Source organism: Miniopterus natalensis, chromosome 14 (genome assembly GCF_054644295.1).
Source record: "Miniopterus natalensis isolate mMinNat1 chromosome 14, mMinNat1.hap1, whole genome shotgun sequence".
NCBI lineage: Eukaryota > Metazoa > Chordata > Mammalia > Chiroptera > Miniopteridae > Miniopterus > Miniopterus natalensis.
The window spans coordinates 14,873,331-14,891,394 of NC_142094.1; the positions used below are offsets into that span (position 1 = coordinate 14,873,331).

The window sequence follows — 18,064 nt, forward strand, 5'->3', positions numbered from 1 at the left end:
CAGGGCATCAGCCAAGACGGCTTCCCCCGGGCACTTCAGATCCACCAGCTGCCCTCGGGGGCTTCCAGGCAGGTGCGGGTTCCAGGGAAAGCGCAGACTGTCACAGGGAACTGTCAGAGCCAGACGCACTTCGAGGTCCTGGTCGCACCCCCCTGTATGGATAAGGTATATGCGGACAAAGTGCCAAAACAAGTTCAACCTTTTTAGATTCAACATATAAGTGAGATCATGCAGTATTTGTCTTTCTGTGTCTGGCTTATTTCACTTAGCATAATGTCCTCCAAGTTCATGAGTGTTGTTGAAAATGGCAGAATTTCCCTTTTTTTTAAGAATCACTAATATTCCATTGTGTAGTGTGTGTGTGTGTACATATATATATAAAATCACATTTCCTTTACCCATTCATCAGTCAGCAGGCACTTAGGTTGTGTTTGGTGAAAGGGTACAGAGTTACAGTTATGTGGATGAATAAGTTCTAGAGCAATAACGTACAGCATGGTAACTATATTAATTCTGTGTTGTGTAGTTGAAATTTGCTAAGAAAGTAAATCATAAGTGTTCTCACCACACACAGGAAAAAGGTAACTAGGCGAGGTGATGGATATGTTAAGTAGCTTGACTGTGGTCATCACTGCACAATGTATACACATATCAAAACATAACGTACTCCTTAAATATATATAATTTTTCTTTGTCCATTAAACATCAATAAAATTTGGGGGAAATCACCCCAAATAAATATATAAACAAGGAAATAATTGGCTGGGCCACCGTTCACTCGTCCCTCTTCAGCTGAGAGCAGGACGCAAGCAGGGAGCCAGAAGCCTGCACAGCCTCTCACTGTGACAAAAGCGAGCTCTTCAGTGTTCCAGAAAGAAACACTGGGCGACTACCCGTAAAGAGCATTGTCTCTTACTCTCCATGGTCTCGCTCAAGTGCTCAACCCTCACAGGTTAAGTTGCCGAAAACCCTCATCTTTGTTGCTACAATGGGAATCCTTAGCCCTCTGTGATCGCTGAAGGAAGGCCCATCTTTCTTAGGTTTAGCAGCCGAAGGCCAGTGCGGCCAACAGGCAGATATGCAGACACTCCCCCCTCTGCCTTAGGAATCGATTGCCTTTTTCTGGCAAAGAAAGGCCCTCTGAACTGTCCAGCTTATTCAATCCCCCTTCTCCCGATAACCCATCAGTAACAGCACACCGCAGGAGCCCACGGAGCCCGTCCGCCTCGCCCAATGGAAAATACCGCCGAGACAGAAGCTTCTTCTGGAAGGCACAGTGGGTCTGGGTGTCAGCCTGGCCCCAGTAATGTCACTATGTTTTGTGAGGCTGTGCACTCCTCAGGGGCTGGGCCAGGCCTGTCCATTCATCGCCCAGCGCCAGCTCCCGGCACAGGGCCTAGCAGGCAGTAGGTGCTCCCTACACGCTCGCCGGAGAGCGGATGAATCAATGAACAGGCGAGGGTAAGAGCGGGTTTGTGATGATCCGCCGTGGGGAAAGGGTAAACCCCATCACGTCGTCTGGGTGATGCCAGCCTTGTCGGAGAGAAACTCAGATAAAGTCTACAATTTTCAAGAGAAAATCAAAAGGCGGAAAGTCTTCCGACCACTTGCGATATTGCTGGGAATGAGGCAGGGATAGGTTCTGCAGCTGTAGACTAGAGGGTGCCATTAAGTGGCCAAATGGACCCCAACCTTAAAGGGGCAAAAAAAAAAAGAAAGAAAGAGAATGGCTTTGAACAGAACATGGAGAAAAATGTAAGGACAACTTAACTGTCTCAGCAGGTCTGCTGTTTATCGGGGAGGCGGGAGACAAAGAAGGGGAGCGGCCTGGAGGTGGGGAAGGACATCAGAGGACCTGCGGCAGAGGGAGAAGCAGGGTCCTTGCGTCCCTGTTTTGTGGCCTCAAGCACAGGAAGAAGCATCCAAAAAGCAGTCTCGTGAGTTAAGAAAGCAAGAAAATGAAACGCAAATTGTATCTGGCCTCGTGACCCCTCTTCTTCTAAATGAATGCTTTTTTACGAACACAAATTACATTCAAATGGCACCAGCCACAACAGAACGGTTTTTCAAAACAGGTTTCCAGCTGTTTGTACCTTCCATCTTGAAGGTCCCTCTTTAACCATGTACAAGATTCTGGGACTTTCCCCCCCTGCTTTCTAAAAGGGATTTCCGCTGTTATCTGTCCTGTGGCCAGGAGATTTTGCAGAGCCTGCCGACCGCCTCAGCACTGGCTGCCCAGCCAGCCTCCCTCTCCCAGAAGCTCCTCATCCAGCTTCTCTCTTCTCCTCCGTCCCCCAGCGCCTCCCTCCGACGGGCGGTGAAACCCTCAGCACAGCCGCTCAAACACCTTCTCTTTCCGCCGAGTCTGCTTCTCCTTCCAGCCCCCCGGAGAACGGCACCCTGTACCCATCCGGCAGCCTGGGGCTCAGACGCTTTTGCTCTTCGCTTTCCCTCATCCCAGCATCTAAATGATGCCAGCCCCGTTGATTTCCCCATCCCCGCAGCTCTACATCCATCCCTTTCCACCTCTCCCCCTCCCCATAGTCACAGATGCATCATTTCCCACCTGGACCAGTGCAAAAACCTCCTAACTGGCCTGTCCTTCCCCCAGACTTTCATCACTTGTATCACTCTCACTCCATCGCCACCAGCTGGCCTCAGAAAACTTGATCTCACCGTGTCCTCTTTTTGTATCGAGGTCCTCACAGCTCTGCTCAGTCCACAGAGAACAGTCCACCCCTTAATGGAGCGTCCACGGGCTCCACAGCCGACCTTTGGTTTACGTCTGGCTGCAGCCCTCATGTGCTTTTCTGTCCCCCCAGCAGAACATTCCTCATTCCACATATGTCTTTCCATCTCCCGTCTTGGCTGTGTCCAGGCTCCTGGAAGCGTTCCTTTGCCCTCCACTGTAGTCCCCAGGGTTGCTCACAGAGTTGTCCCTCTCTCCCTGGGGCACCTGGAAGCCGTTCGCTACCACCACCACCCAAGCAACCTGCGCTTAGGTTTCCAGAAAAGAAGAAAACGAAATAAAATGAATGTTGTTGGTGCGCTGCAAACGCTAGACTCACATTCTGTTAGATCTTGGCTCTGAAAGACACAATAAAAATGACCGGAGCCCACCTCTAGGCTGACGCACAGACCCCTGTCCCAAAGCGGCCTCTGGGATGCGCTGCCGATCAACAGGCCACCAGAAAACTGAGCGCTTAGAACAGCCCCCGTGCTACTCGCTCGTGATGCTGTAGGGCAACAGGAGCAGGGCTTGCCTGGGGGCCTTCTGCTCCACACGGTGTCCGCTGAGGCCCATCACTTGGAATATACAGTATATGCATATGTGTGTGTGTGTTTATGCATATATATGCATGCACATATACAGTTGACTCTTGAACAAAGTGAGGGCTGGGTTGTCAATGCTTGCACAGTTGAAAAATCCCCTATAACTTTTGACCCCCCAAAACTTAGCTATTTCAATAGTCTACCCTTGACTGGAAGCCTTAACAGAAACAGTCAATTAACATATATTTTTATGTTGTATATATTACCTTCTGTATTCTTATAATAAAGTAAGCTACAGGAAAGCAAATGTTATTAAGAAAAATCCTAAGGAAGAGAAAATACACTTACGGTATTTATTGGGGAAAAAGGTGCATATAAGTGGAGCTATGCAATTCAAAGCTATGTTGCTCACCGGTCACCCATATACGTATATGCGGGTATGCAGAGAGAGAGGGAAGGACACAGCGCAGATGGGGCAAAATATTAACAATGGGTGAATTTAAGTGGAGAATATATGAGTGTTCATTTTCTTTTTCTTTCAACCTTTCTGCAAGTTTGAAAATGTTTTTAATAAAGTGTTTTGAGAGTATTACTTCACTTAATAACTCAAGAGAATCTTCTAAAAAATACAACTCAAGGGAAAATTAAATAAGGAGCTCGATAGCAATATACATATATAACCAGCAATTACAACCGGCCTTAAGGTAATGAGAACAGTCTCATTCACAATAACAGCAAAATAGTAAACCTAAGGTTTAACTAAAAATCAATTGTGGAGTCCTTAAATAATACAATAAATTTTGCCAAAGTCCAAAAAATAGAAGTACACTGTGAATGTCTGGGGTTGGGTGGCCAATGCATATGCAGATGTTAATAAAAAAATAAGCAAAAAAACTTTATCAAAGACAAAAAGAAGCTTTGAATGACTGGAAGAACATACCACGCCCCTGAGCAAGAAGGTTCAGGGGATTAATATTGTGAAAAGGTCCATGCTCCACAAATACAGCTATAAGGCTGGCACAATTCCAGTGAAAATCATTGTGTGAGTTTTTTCATGTTGTGGGCAAAGAATGTGACCAAATAATTCAAGTGTATCTCTAGTAGAAGAAATGCGTAAGATTAGCCAAGGTCATTTTGGAAATGAAGAGGAATGATAGGTTCCCACCAACACGGATGTTAAGGTTTATTTTAAAACTACAATAATTAAATAAGTAAATCTGGCTCAGAAATAATCAAAGAAGAAAATCTGCAAAGAGATCCAGTGGCAGTAAGAATCAAGGCAGCAAGTCCAATGCGAGGAGAGAGGGTGGACTGCATAGTACATGAGGCTGGGACAAAGGCTAACCACTTGGAAGAAAATGAAGTTGGAGCCCTAGACTCCAAAATGAAGGGAAATTAAGTGCAAAGCCACAAAATCATGAAAGCTATAGAAAACAATGTATATTAGTATTTAGAAGCTTAGGGTGGCACAGATCTTTCTAAGCATAAAACAAATAATAAAGAAAAAGACTGCTATAGCTGGCCAGTAGAAATCTTAATCTTCTGTACGCCTAAGAGCACTATAATCAAAATTAAGAAAACACAACACTAAGGAAAATATTTGCAACATAAATGACCTGAAGGGGCCAATGCCCTCACTATGTAATCATTATGAGGAAAAGGGGGTTTTAAAACTTTTTTAATGGGCAAATGCCATTAACCTACACTTCACAAAATAATGTAACTGTTGGGATTCAGGATGATTATTATTTTCTTCTTTTTGCTCATATGCATTTTTTGAGTTTTCTAAAAAGATGTATTATTATTCCTGTAGCAAATAAATAAATAAATAAATAAATAAATAAATAAATAAATAAGGAGCAGAAAAAAATGTTTTCAGGCTATCTAAGCTTCTTACAGAGGACTATAAAGTCCCTTTACTAGCCCCAGGCTCTCCCAGAATGAGCAGGCAGGCACAGTGACCAACAGCTCCCTAACCAGGGCCAGAAATGTGCATTTTTCAGTGCCTTGAACACTACAAAAACCTCAAGTTTGGTGTTGTTATTACCCTAATATTACAAACAAGAGAGTGAAGACTCAGAGAAGTTCAGCAAGCTTCCCAAGGTCACACAGCAGTAAGAAGAAGAGTGAGAACTGCATCCCAGGTTGACACAACCACAAACTTTGCTCTTTCCAAGCCTCATTTCAGGACTGTTGGTTTGGGAGGCAGAAGGCCTGAGTTCAGATCCTGGCCCTGTGCCTAACTACACATGGCCTGGGCAAGTCTTTTCCCTGTCTGACCCTCAGTTTTCTCAACTGTGCAGTGGGAAGTGGCTTGGCCCAAATGATATGTCAAGTTCCTTTCCGCATGGACATGCCAGATTTCTGTTCTCACAAGGCACTCAGTAAGCACCGATGGCCAAGGCCTGGCCCCCACCAGGGTCGGCCCAGCGGCCGCGCAGGGCTCACCCTGAACTCCTCGTGAATGCGCTCCTCCAGGACTTTGGCGGCCTTGCGGTCCTCCATCTCCACCTTCCACTTCTCCGCCATGATCCGGGCTTTCTCGTTGGCCAGGGCATCCCGAAACTTCTTGGTGATCTCTGCCTCCTTCTGTCTCCTTCCAAAAGAGCACCAGCAGGTGTAAGCTGTGAGGGAAACTGAGGGCTGCACAGCAACAGAAGTTCAAATAAAACCACGGGCGGTATTTCTTATTGTCAGAACGCCAACATCTGAGGCCAACAAAGCTCAGCGTTGGCAAAGGCGGGCAGAAAGGGGCACCCTCCTGCGTCGGGGGTATGTCGGCAGAGTTGAGGGGGAAGCCAGAAATAAAACTCTCCAAAATCTCATCTCTAATTCAGGTTGACAAAGGCAAAGGTAGCAGGTGTTCATCAGGATTTTTAGAGCATAAAGGATGGCGAACAACCTCCATGCCCACCGACAGGACCAGCGAGTTGGGTTTCCCAAGTACTGAGGACACTATAGTGCTCTTAAATAATGTGAATCTACATTAATCAGCTTATCGCGGTGTGAATAAAGCAGTTTACAGAGCATGTACAGACGGTCCCCGACTTACAGTGGTTTGACTTACGATTTTTTGGCTTTACAATGGTGTCAAAGCAATACACACTCAGTAGAAATTGTACCTTGAATTTTGAATTTTACTCTCTCCCCGGCTGTTGATATGCTGTAAGATGCTCTCCCGTGATGCTGGGCAGTGACAGAGAGCCACAGCTCTCCCATCATGAGGGTCAACAACCCACACTCTACAGTGTAGTCACTGTGTTACATTAATTTGCCCAACTGTGGGCTAGTGTAAGGGTTCTGAGCATGTGTCGGTTGGGCGAGGCTAAGTTGTGATGCTCAGTAGATTAGCTGTAGTAAATGCATTTTCAATTTATGATATTTTCCATTTACGATGCGCATATCAGGACAAAACCCCATCATAAGTCAAGGAGCATCTATATTGCCTAAATGCTCACTGTGGTTCTCTTAGGTGGCAGGTGTTGGGTTGTTATTAACAATTTTACAGCTATAACACTGTCACTAAAAATTGGGGGGGGGGCCTCCAAGCTTGGTGAAAGATGTTAAAACTTGTTTATAAAAGAAGCCTGACTCCAAATCTCACTGAGGGCTCAAATGTCCATGAAAGAGAAACAAGCAGATGACAAAAGCAAACCCAAACTGCTCTACCGTCCCAGGAAAAACTCAGTGAGAGAAAAACCAAAAGCATGTCCTAGGCACGGTCTCAACGAATCCCAACCACAACCAAATAGAAACAGTGTTGTTACACCCACACCACAGATGTGAAAACTGAGGCCCCAATTAGCTCACTTCTAATTGGTGGAGCCAGGATTTGAACCCAAGAGGTCTATCTGACGAGAGACTTTGATGGTTTGGTCACCTAATCTTAGCTCAAAACAGCCAGCCAGCTGCCTGGCACCTCCTCCCTCCTCCCCACAACCTATTGTCCTTGTCTGGGACCCACCCACAGTTTCAAGGTCAGGCCGCACCCAGCACCCACTGGCACCTCTCACCAGAGCTCCTCGGCCTCCCTCTGTGCCTGCCGCCGGGCCCTCTCTGCGATCAGCTCCTCAGAGATCTCCTCGTAGGACTTGTCGCCAGGGGCTTCTCCCATGATCCAGACCCAGACCTCGCCATCTTCCCCCAGCAGCCACTGGATGTGCTTGTCACTCGCTTCATGGCATAAGGAGAAAAAAGGAAGGAAGAAGAAACAGGTCTGAGTTCTAATTAGCAAGAAAGGACCTAGGCTGGCTGATGGTGAGCAACCGGTTACCCTACAGGACACTGCCGTCAATGAAGAGGGTTCCAGAGGGAAACTGGCCTGAGTGCAGGTCCACGGCCACCTCGCCCTCCCACTCTCTCTAGGGAGCCACCCGGCAGCCAAGTCAGCCTGCTGAAGCCCGTGTCCAGGTCTGGGGCTGGTGGCTGAGGCCGAGGGCCCCTGACATCTTCAGCACAGAGAACGTCAGCGACGACAGCGCAGCTCCCTCTGAGGGAAGTGACTTGTGTCACTCCTGGACCAAGGCCGTTAGGAGCCAGTGAGCCTTCTCCTCTCTCCTCTCCCGTCTCCCCTCTCTACCCACCTCCCCACTTTTGTCCACTAGCTGAAAATAAGGAATTGGAGATGGTGGGCCTGCAAGGTGAAGCAGCTAGGCCCCCAAGTCTCCCTGAGCCACATCCACCTGTAACATGAGCAAGAACTAAACTTGTGTTGTATTAAGCCACTGAGATTTTTCAGTGTTCCTATTGCAACAGATTCTATTGATTACCATGACTGCAATGGATATCTATCCCCCAAGTGGGGACCACTGAGACAGAAACTACGTGTCATTGCCTTAGCAGTTGGGTGACAAGTGACATTTAGCAGGCTGAATGGCTGGAGATCCATAGTATGCAGGATCAAGACATTTGGTGAAATTGTCGGACACTATCATTTAAAAGGCAGAGCCTCATGCCTTCTCAACTTGTCACTCTAAGGGAAGAGACTGGAAAATAGAACATCAGTAGTGTATGTTGGTGTTTAGCAAGGTGTTGAGAGAAAGAAACTAGCCCGGCTGGCATGGCTCAGCTGTTGAGCATCACCCTACAATCCAGGAGATTGAGGTTAGATTCCCGGTCAGGGCTCCATCCCCAGTGGAGGCCGTGCAGGAGGCAGCCGATCAATGACTCTCTCATCATTGATGTTTCTATCTGCCTCTCTTCCTCTCCTTTCCTCTCTCTGAAACCAATAAAGATATATTTTTTAAAAAAAGAGAAAGAATCTAGTTCAAGAATTGAGTGTTTTGCAAGTAGAAATGAAAAGAAATAGAAAGACAGAAATCTGGGACTTTGTAAGATTGGAAAAACCATTTCCTTCTAGGGTCCAAATTGCAAGAGACGGGATTTTTAAAGGTTTTGCATGACAGAGCCCTGTAACACTTGTCAGGTGAGTTAAGTGAGCTGGGTACCACGCACTGTGGCAGCCGTGAGAATGTGCCCCAGACACACAACCACGGGGAGCATAATGGAGCAAGCGCTCCAGCCCCTGTGCTCCTGTGTCCGCCCAAGGCCATGCTCCCAGCCTTAGACTGAGCACCGCAGGCTTATTCCTGGGAGACAGCAGCCTCCTCTGATGAGCAACTTCCCTGAGGCCCTGACAGGGAAGGACTGCACTTCTGCCTAGCACACCTCCACCCAACCCGACTTTCCACCCCTCACTCAAGGTCAGGCTCGCCCTGCAGCGCCAGGGCTCTCCCACCCCTCCAGCTCCCTGCCCTTTCTACCCCACAGGCATTTCCTCAGGAGAGCCCTTGTGTGTCACGTTGACTCCCACCCTAGTCTCCGCTTCACAGAGGGGCCGCCTAACTCAGCACATTGAGTGCTGCCTCTCGCATCTCTGTTACAAAGAGCCTAAGGCAGGCCTCTTCCATTGAACGGGAGAGGCACAGAGTAAAGAGGCAAACACATTCAGACAATTTGGGAAACATGTCTGGAAACGAACTGTAGATGCTGTCCCTGGGACATTGAAGCCCCTACGTTTTTTAGTCTGGAGTTCAAAAGCCTTGGATTGTTCAGGACTCAAACAACTCTTTCATACCCAACCTGGATGACCAGGAGGCGGGTTTCAAAGGCTCTGCTGGTCCAAGGAGGGCATGGTCCTCGACACTCACTGCAGATGAGACCGAGGGGAATAATGAACGGGGGGAGCCTCCTTGAGAGCCAGTCAGCACCCACCCAAGGCTGTCCCCTCACTGCTGGGGCAGGTGAACGTCATAGAGCCCGGCCTATAGGACTTGAGGAATGCCACAGACTAGTGACCGAGGGGCTCACATTCCTGTCCCCACAGTGGATATTCCGACTCTACTCCACCGCAGTACACTGTCTTAAATGGGGGGGTGCTTAAGTGGCAAGTCTTTTCAGCCACGTTGGGACCTTAGAGAGACGAATGCAGGCTTCAGGCTAGGTGCAGTGACTGGATATGACCTGATGGAGGTGGTGAATGCAATTATATGGAGGGAGAGAACAAACTGAGTGAGCAGAATGACAACTTGCGACAGTGACTTGCTATGTCAGGCACCCACTTCCTCTTCCCGAGCCCAGCGGATGATACTTTTCTCGGCTTCCCTGCCGTTCCATGGGTCATGTGCCTGGCGTCTAGTCTGTGGAAAGTTGGGGGAGGTGACTGTGCCTCTTTCGGCTGGGGCTGTTTGCAGCTCATGTGCCCAGGCCACATTCTGTGTCTCGTCGCCCGAGCTGGAAGTAGATTGCTGCAGATGGTGGAACCGCAAGCAAAAGCAGCACGGCCCGTGAGTCAACGTCTGAAAGCAACGCCCAGAGAAGAGCTACCCAGCCCACCTCAGGCTGTGAGGCGTTCAGAAATGACCCTCTATCGCATTAACCCACTGAAACGTCAGCGTTTGCCCATCGCAGAAGGCAGCATGAATCCCCCTGACGAATAGCAGCTCATTATTCTTAGAGGTTAGAAGCAGTAGTAAGAGAGGGACACCAGCTTATGAAAAACAGAACAGGAAGGCAACCACTGCTAGAATCCAGGCTGATGCTGGGAGAAAAGAAATGATCAGAGGCTTACCACTCCTGCAAACGAAGGAAAAGATAAAACAGCAAAAACTGTGTAACTATTCCAGCAGACGGTTACCCGGCCCCCAACCGTTCCAGCCAGCTCCCTCCCCCATCAGAAAGCCCGACCTGTCCTGGGAGTAACAGGGCAACCTCAGGTCCAGGACAGGCAGGTTTTCACCCACCTCACAGGACGCATCGACCGCTCTAAGCCCGCCCGCGGCCTGATTCTCGTTGGCAAATGACTGGCCTGCGAGTGACCAGATGTCCCGTTTCTCACAAAGCAGGTGTAGGCAGAAGCCCTTCTCCAGTAAGGGGCCTTCTCCAAGCAAAAGGCGAGGGCTCCCTGGGAGGAGCCCTTCACCCTGGGCTGTCCTCCAGGGAACAGGAGCGGGGCCAGAGCTGCCGGGGCCGGGGCCGAGCAGCCGAGAGCCAGGGCAGGCCAGGGAGGGCCGGGGGTGGGGAAGGCTGCCCCCCCCGGCCCTCCCCGCCGCCGGCTCTGGATTCCTTGTCCTTGGAGAAGACTAAGGAGCTCCCAAGAATAGAGATCTGTAATTGTTCAATATAATATAAATATGGAGCTTCTTTTATTAAACAGCCGCTAGTCACGTACTGTGTTAGTTACAGTCAAGCACGTCCCTAACGGACACAGAAAACCAACAGAACGCAGAAGCCCCAGGCCCGGAGCGCGCTTATTAACACGAAACCGTGCGCAGGAGTCATTCCCCGATTGCAAATCTGCGTCTCTCGGATGCGACTGTGCATTATTTAAATACAACGCACATTTGAAAAAGGAAAAATGTTAAAGATAAAGAGGTAAGTAACAACAGATGGTGCAAAGACAAGCAAAGAGAAAGCGGAGTGACAAGGTCAGACAAAGCAAATTCAAGGACAAATGTGTTAAACAAGACAAAGACTATTATGCGGCAATAAAAGGTGCAACCCACAAAGAAGATACAGCAGTCATAAACTGTTACACAACATACAACATAGCGGACAACTGCATAAAGCGAAGCCCCCTAACAATGCCGGGAGAACGTGAAAGTGTATTTATACTCACGGTCAAGAGTTTTACTGTATTTATTTCAGAAGTTGGTAGATCAAATAGATTTTTTTAAATTAATAATATAGCCCACAAATTTTAATGAACAACGAAAGGACTTGCTCCTTAAATATTGAGAATATATTTTATTTATTTTGATCTTGCAAGTATGAGAAAAATGTTATAGGACATATTCTTTAATAATAATACAAAAATTAGAAATCAATAGGGGAAAAGAGCCATTAAAAATCTTAATTGCTCTATAGTCAAGAAAATATCTCCCTGATAACCCATGAATCTTAGAGGAAATCAAAATTGAAATTATACATTATCTGGGGGGGGGGATGTAGCAAAAAATATGAGCACAGGTAACAGTGAGCTCAAAGGAAAAATTACAGGCTTAAGGGCTTTTCTTTTTGACGTCCCATGAAGATATACCTCTCTTCTCCAAACACATAACAATAGTCGATACAAAAGAAAAAGAATAAATGCGTAGAAATATAAGAAATACCTCCACGGAACCCATACCAAACAAACGTGTGCCACAGCGAGCACGGTGGAAGCCTCAGTCAGTGGAGGCCAGGACGGCCTGGGTAAAGGGGAGCCCCCCAGAATAAGCGGGCGTCCGCACAAGGTCGTTACTGGAGGCTCGTGGCTTCCACGGAGTGGGCAAGAAGACGTGGAAATGAAGCTGGAGGGGCAGCTGCGGCCGGGTCACCTTGGACATTGCTGGCCCTGGTACAGGCTTTGGATTTCATTCTGTGTGAGATGGGCCGTCATTAAAAGTGGAGAGCGGGGAAAGTGACATAATCTCATTCGTATTTCAAAATGTTCACTCTCTCAGTTGTGTGGAAAACAAATGAGAGCAGGAAAACCCAAAGGCCAGTCAGCATTTGTAACAGTCCAGGGGGAAACTACGGCTTCTCGCACTAAGGTGGTACTGCTGGAGGGGGTGCAAAGGGGTTAAGACTTAGGATATATTCCAAAGGAAAAAGGCATATTTGCTTAACTTTTAGATATGAATTGTGGAAGGGAGGGAGGGAGGGAGGGAGGGAGGGAGGGAGGGGGAGGGAGAGAGAGAAAGAAAGAAAGAAGGAAGGAAGGAAGGAAGGAAGGAAGGAAGGAAGGAAGGAAGGAAGGAAGGAAGGAAGGAAGGAAGGAAGGAAGGAAGGAAGGAAAGGAGGGAGGGAGGGAGGGAGGGAGGGAGGGAGGGAGGGAGGGAGGGAGGGGGGAGGGAGGGAGGGAGAGAAAGGGAGGGAGGGAGGGAGAGAAAGAAGGAAGGAAGGAAGGAAGGAAGGAAGGAAGGAAGGAAGGAAGGAAGGAAGGAAGGAAGGAAGGAAGGAAGGAAGGAAGGAAGGAAGGAAGGAAAGGAGGGAGGGAGGGAGGGAGGGAGGGAGGGAGGGAGGGAGGGAGGGAGGGAGGGAGGGGGGAGGGAGGGAGGGAGAGAAAGGGAGGGAGGGAGGGAGAGAAAGAAGGAAGGAAGGAAGGAAGGAAGGAAGGAAGGAAGGAAGGAAGGAAGGAAGGAAGGAAGGAAGGAAGGAAGGAAGGAAAGGAGGGAGGGAGGGAGGGAGGGAGGGAGGGAGGGAGGGAGGGAGGGAGGGAGGGAGGGGGGAGGGAGGGAGGGAGGGAGGGAGAGAAAGGGAGGGAGGGAGGGAGAGAAAGAAGGAAGGAAGGAAGGAAGGAAGGAAGGAAGGAAGGAAGGAAGGAAGGAAGGAAGGAAGGAAGGAAGGGAGGGAGGGAGGGAGGGAGGGAGGGAGGGAGGGAGGGAGGGAGGGAGGGAGGGAGGGAAGAAGGAGAGAGAGAGAGAGAGAGAGAGAGAGAGAGAGAGAGAGAGAGAGAAAGAAAGAAAGAAAGAAAGAAAGAAAGAAAGAAAGAAAGAAAGAAAGAAAGAAAGAAAGAAAGAAAGAAAGAAAGAAAGAAAGAAAAGAAGAAGAAAGAAAGGAAAGAAAGAAAGAAAGAAAGAAAGAAAGAAAGAAAGAAAGAAAGAAAGAAAGAAAGAAAGAAAGAAAGAAAGAAAGAAAGAAAGAAAAGAAGAGAAAGAAAGGAAGGAAAGGCTCCAACAAACAGTTCAACTTAAGCAACAGACTCAGTGTTTCAACTTAAGCAACAGACCGAATGGTCACACTATTGAGATGGGTAACATGCAAGAGTCTGAGGTGCCTATTAGACATCCGATAGGCAGCTGGATAAAGCAGAGTTCAGAGGAGAGGCTGGAACGAAGATATAAATTTTTGGAGTCATCAGTGTGTGGATATTTAAAGCCACAAAACTGGATGAGGGCAGGTCGAGAGTGAGTACAGACAGAAAAGAGAAGGGGTCCAGGGACAGGGGACAGGGCACTCCAGCACTTAGGAGAAGACCCTCAGCAGAGGCAAGGACAAAGGAGCCTGTGAGGCAGAGCAGCTAGGGGAGAGCGCGGTCCCAGACGCCAGGGAGACAGGGCCTCGGGAGTTAGGGATTGCTGGGCCACGTCCAAGGCTGCGGGCGGCCGGGGGAGGGACACCGAGAACTGACCGCTGGATTCAGCAACACGGGGGTCACTGGCGACCTTGACAGGAGTGCTTTCATTAATTTGTGGAAAGGGATACTTGGAAACTTTCAGAGGAAAATATAAAAGCATATCATTATAACTTTGTGGAAGGGAAGAATTTCTTCTACACGACACAAAAACAATAAACTGCAAGAGACAATGTTGGTAAATTTGAATGCAGATTACAGCTTAAAATTTCTGCACACAAAAAAACATACCATGGAGACAATTAAAATCCAGCAAACGAGAGAAGATATTTTTGCTTGAAAACTGGAATTTTACCATTGGCCTACATTCTACCGGTTGTTTTCCTTGACACGACAGATCCGCTTTATTCCTTTCAAACACCCAAGTCTGAGAGAAGGCGTGTTGGCCTGTAAGTCTTCTTTCAAGTAACAGCCAGGTGCCACCAACAGAGAGGCCAGCTCAGCCGCCCTAATGGAGACACCATCCAGTTTTTCCTGCCCCTGTTCCTCATGATTGGAGCGCAGATGCGACATTAAGCATCGCAGTAACCGCCTGAGGACCCAAAACACTAAGCCACCGCCTGAAGATCATCAAAGGACAGCCAGACACACCAATGCAGTCATGGGGCCACGAACCCTGCTCAGCGCTGCCTGGGTCTGGACTTTTTATTAGGAAGTTCCTGGCGACTGAATGTTCTGGTTCAGCAACGCAGGTCTGTCGGATTGTTGGCAGGAACAGGCATGTCACCGGAGAGGAGAAAAGTGACTAAGACGTTAGAGATGCTTCATCACTAAAGACAAGCATATGAAAACAGGAGTGGACTATCATTTCACTCCTGCAAGACTGGAAAGAGGAAAAAAGTCTGAAGGAGCAAGTGTTGCAAAAGATGTGAAGCAATAATACTTCTTAGAAATTGCTGGTGCTGAGGATACTGAGGCCAACCACTTTGAGGATACTTGGCAATATTTAGTAAAGTTGAAAATGCGACACATTATTACTAAAGAATAGCGCTTCCAGATACATAATTTACAGACTCTCTTGGTCATATGCTCAGAGAACCCTGAACAAAAAGGTTGATAGAAACACTGTTCAAAATATGAAAAAGTTGAGAACAATATAAATACCCAATAAAGGAAAACAGATGAATAAATCACTGTTTTTATAATACAATGCTTTATAGCAAAGAAAAATAAATAGGTTTGAACAACACAGATATATCTCCTTTAAAATTGCAGAACCACAAAATTAAATTCAGATTGCATATAGTATAATATCTTTCACATAATGACTCAGCAACATATTGCTTACAAAATATATGTCACATGAAAAAGATATAAGCATGGTGCACACTGAATTCATAATAAGGGTTGGGCGTGGGAACAGAGATGGGCTGTGACATTTTAGACAGGCATTAAAGTGGGTCTCAACGGCATATGAAGTGTTTACATAAAAATAAAGAAGACAGTAATGTCAACATTTAGGAAAGGCATGAGTCCATAAGTACTTATTATATTTTTTTTTATTTTGCTTACATATTTAAGTATTTTATAATGAGAAATTTTAAGAGATTTATTTTTAAAAGTCATAACATAAATAAAATAAGTTTTCAGTCTAAGACATTTAAAAAAAAATGATCAACCCGGCAGGGCGTGGCTCAGCCATTGAGCCTAGACCTGGGATCCGGGAGATCGGGGTTCAATTCCCAGTCAGGGCACATGCCCTGGTTGCGGACTCCATCCCCACTCTGGGGCGTGCAGGAGGCAGCAGCCGATCGGTGACTCTCAGCATTGATGTTTCTATCTCTCTCTCCCTCTCCCTTCCTCTCTCTCTGTAATAAATAAAGATACATTAAAAAAAAAAAAAAAATCAAATTAAAGAAAATAGAGAAAAAAATGAAGAGAAAAACCTAATATTAGTGAAATGCAATGCACGTATATTATAAATACAACCAAACATTTGTTCTTCGAAAATGTAATAAAACAAGAAGCCACCTGGCATGCCTAATTAATTTTTAAAAATTATATATATATAGCATTAAGGATGAAAAAGACAATGTAAAACAAAAAGTGATTACCAAAGAATATCATGTGTTAATAATTTGGAAATATAGATATAGGCACAAATTTTCATGACCTTAAATTATACAATGGTGTGGTGGTTTGTTGGTTTGTTGGTTTTGTTGTTTGTGCTTTTGGTGTCACATCTAAAACAAACAAAGAAAATATATGTAATTTGGACTTCATTGAAATTTAAAACTTTTGTGTTTCAAAAGAGTCCATCAAGAAAGTAAAAAGGCAACCCAAAGACTGGGAAAAAATATTTGCAAATTACATATCCTATAAGGGACTTGTGTCTAGAGTACATAAAAACTCTAAAAACTCAATAATAAAAAGACAACCTAGTGAAAAAGTCAGCAGACTCTAAATAGACAGTTCCCCAAAGATATACAGATGGCCATTAAGCACAAGAAAAGGTGCTCAACATCATTAGTCACCACAGAAATGCAAATCAAAACCACAATGACATAACACTTCGAACCTGCCAGGATAGCTCTAATCAAAAACAGAGGTGGCCCTGGCCAGTGTAGCTCCCTGGTTAGAGCACCAGCCTGTGCACCCAAGGGTTGCGGGTTCCATCCTCGATCAAGGGCACGTACCTGGGTTACAGGTTTGATTCCCACAGGCCCTGGTTGAGGAGGGTGTGGGAGGCAACCAATCAATGTGTGTGCGTCTCTCTCTCTCTCTTTCTCTCTCTCTCCCTCTCTCTCTCCCTCCCTCCCTCCCTTCTTCTTTCTCTAAAATTCTGTGGAAAAAATATCCTGGAGTGAGGATTAACAAAAAAAAGAAAAAAACATAGATAATAGAGAGTGTTGGTGAGGAAGTGGAGAAACTGGAACTCTCATGCACTGCCAGTGGGATGTAAAATGGCACAACTGTTTTCGGAAAACAGTCTGGCAGGTCTTCAAATGATTAAACATAAAGTTACCAAATGGCCCAGCAATTCTACTCTTAGATACACACCCAAGAGAAATGAAAACATATGTCCACACAAAAACTTGGATATGAATGTTTATAGAAGCATTATCTGTAATAGTCAAAAAGTGAAAACAACCTAAATGCCCATTAAGCGATGAATGGATAAACAAAATGTGGTATGTCCATATAATGGAATATTATTCAGCCATAAAAAGGAATGACGTACTGATACATGCAACCAAATGAGTGGACCTTAAAAACAATGTGCTAAGTGCAAATATCCAGTCAAAGAAGTCCACATATTATATGAATCCGTTCATATGAAAGTCCAGAATAGAGAAATCTATAAAGACATAAAGTAGATCAGCGGTTGCTAAGGACTGGGGCAAGGAGAAGGGAGTTTGGGGGGGGGTGATATTTACAGTGTATGGGGTTTTTTGAGGTAATGAAAATATTCTAAAATTGACTGTAGTGACGGTTGCACATATCTGTGAATATACTAAAAACCATTTAATTATATACTTCAAATGAGTGACTTGCATGGTATATGAATTATATCATATCTCAATAATGCTGTTTTTGAAAAAATTCTCTCCTGGTAATAATAGAGTAAGTAGGGGGATGGGAAGTCAGTTAGTGTACAGAAGGCCTAAACAGGGCTATCAACCACCTTGACCTAACTCGCCCTAACCACCCTACAGCAGCATACTTTCTTTGCAAGTGCACACGGAACATTCACCGGCACAGATCCCATTCTCAGCCATAATGGGCGCCTACCACATGTGAATAGAACCAATAAAGGTTCTAATGATTAATTTTATATGTTGATGTAGCTAGGCTACGGTGTCCAATTATTTGGTCAAACGCTAACCCAGATGTTGTAGGGAAGGTATTTGGTAGGTATGATTCACATTTACAATGAATTGACTTTAGGTAAAGCAGATTGCCCTCCATAATGTGGGTAGGCCTCCTCTCATCAGTTAAAAGATTTAAGAGCAAAAAAAAGATTTCCCCAAAAAGAAGGAATTCTGCCTCAAACTGTAACATAGAAATCCTGCCTGTTCCCAGCCTAATGGCCCACCCTACAGATTTTAAACTTGCCAGTCTCCACCACCATGTGAGCCAATTCCTTAAAATAAATCGGTAGATGATAGATGATGATGATGATGATGATGATGAAGATAGATAGATAGATAGATAGATAGATAATAGATAGATAGA

At 46.1% G+C, this 18,064-nt stretch overlaps 1 protein-coding gene across 4 annotated transcripts in view; it reads right to left on the minus strand.

Moving 5' to 3' along the window:
* Positions 1-18,064, minus strand: part of SH2D4B (SH2 domain containing 4B) — a 76,815-nt gene that overhangs the window by 49,307 nt on the left and 9,444 nt on the right. For all 4 annotated transcript variants that reach the window (XM_087824123.1, XM_087824122.1, XM_087824125.1 and 1 more), the window contains 2 exons: positions 7,287-7,446; positions 5,722-5,869 (listed from right to left, as the gene is read on the minus strand). In XM_087824123.1, the coding sequence (XP_087680249.1) occupies positions 5,722-5,869; positions 7,287-7,446 (308 nt within the window). The remainder of the gene's footprint in view (positions 1-5,721; positions 5,870-7,286; positions 7,447-18,064) is intronic.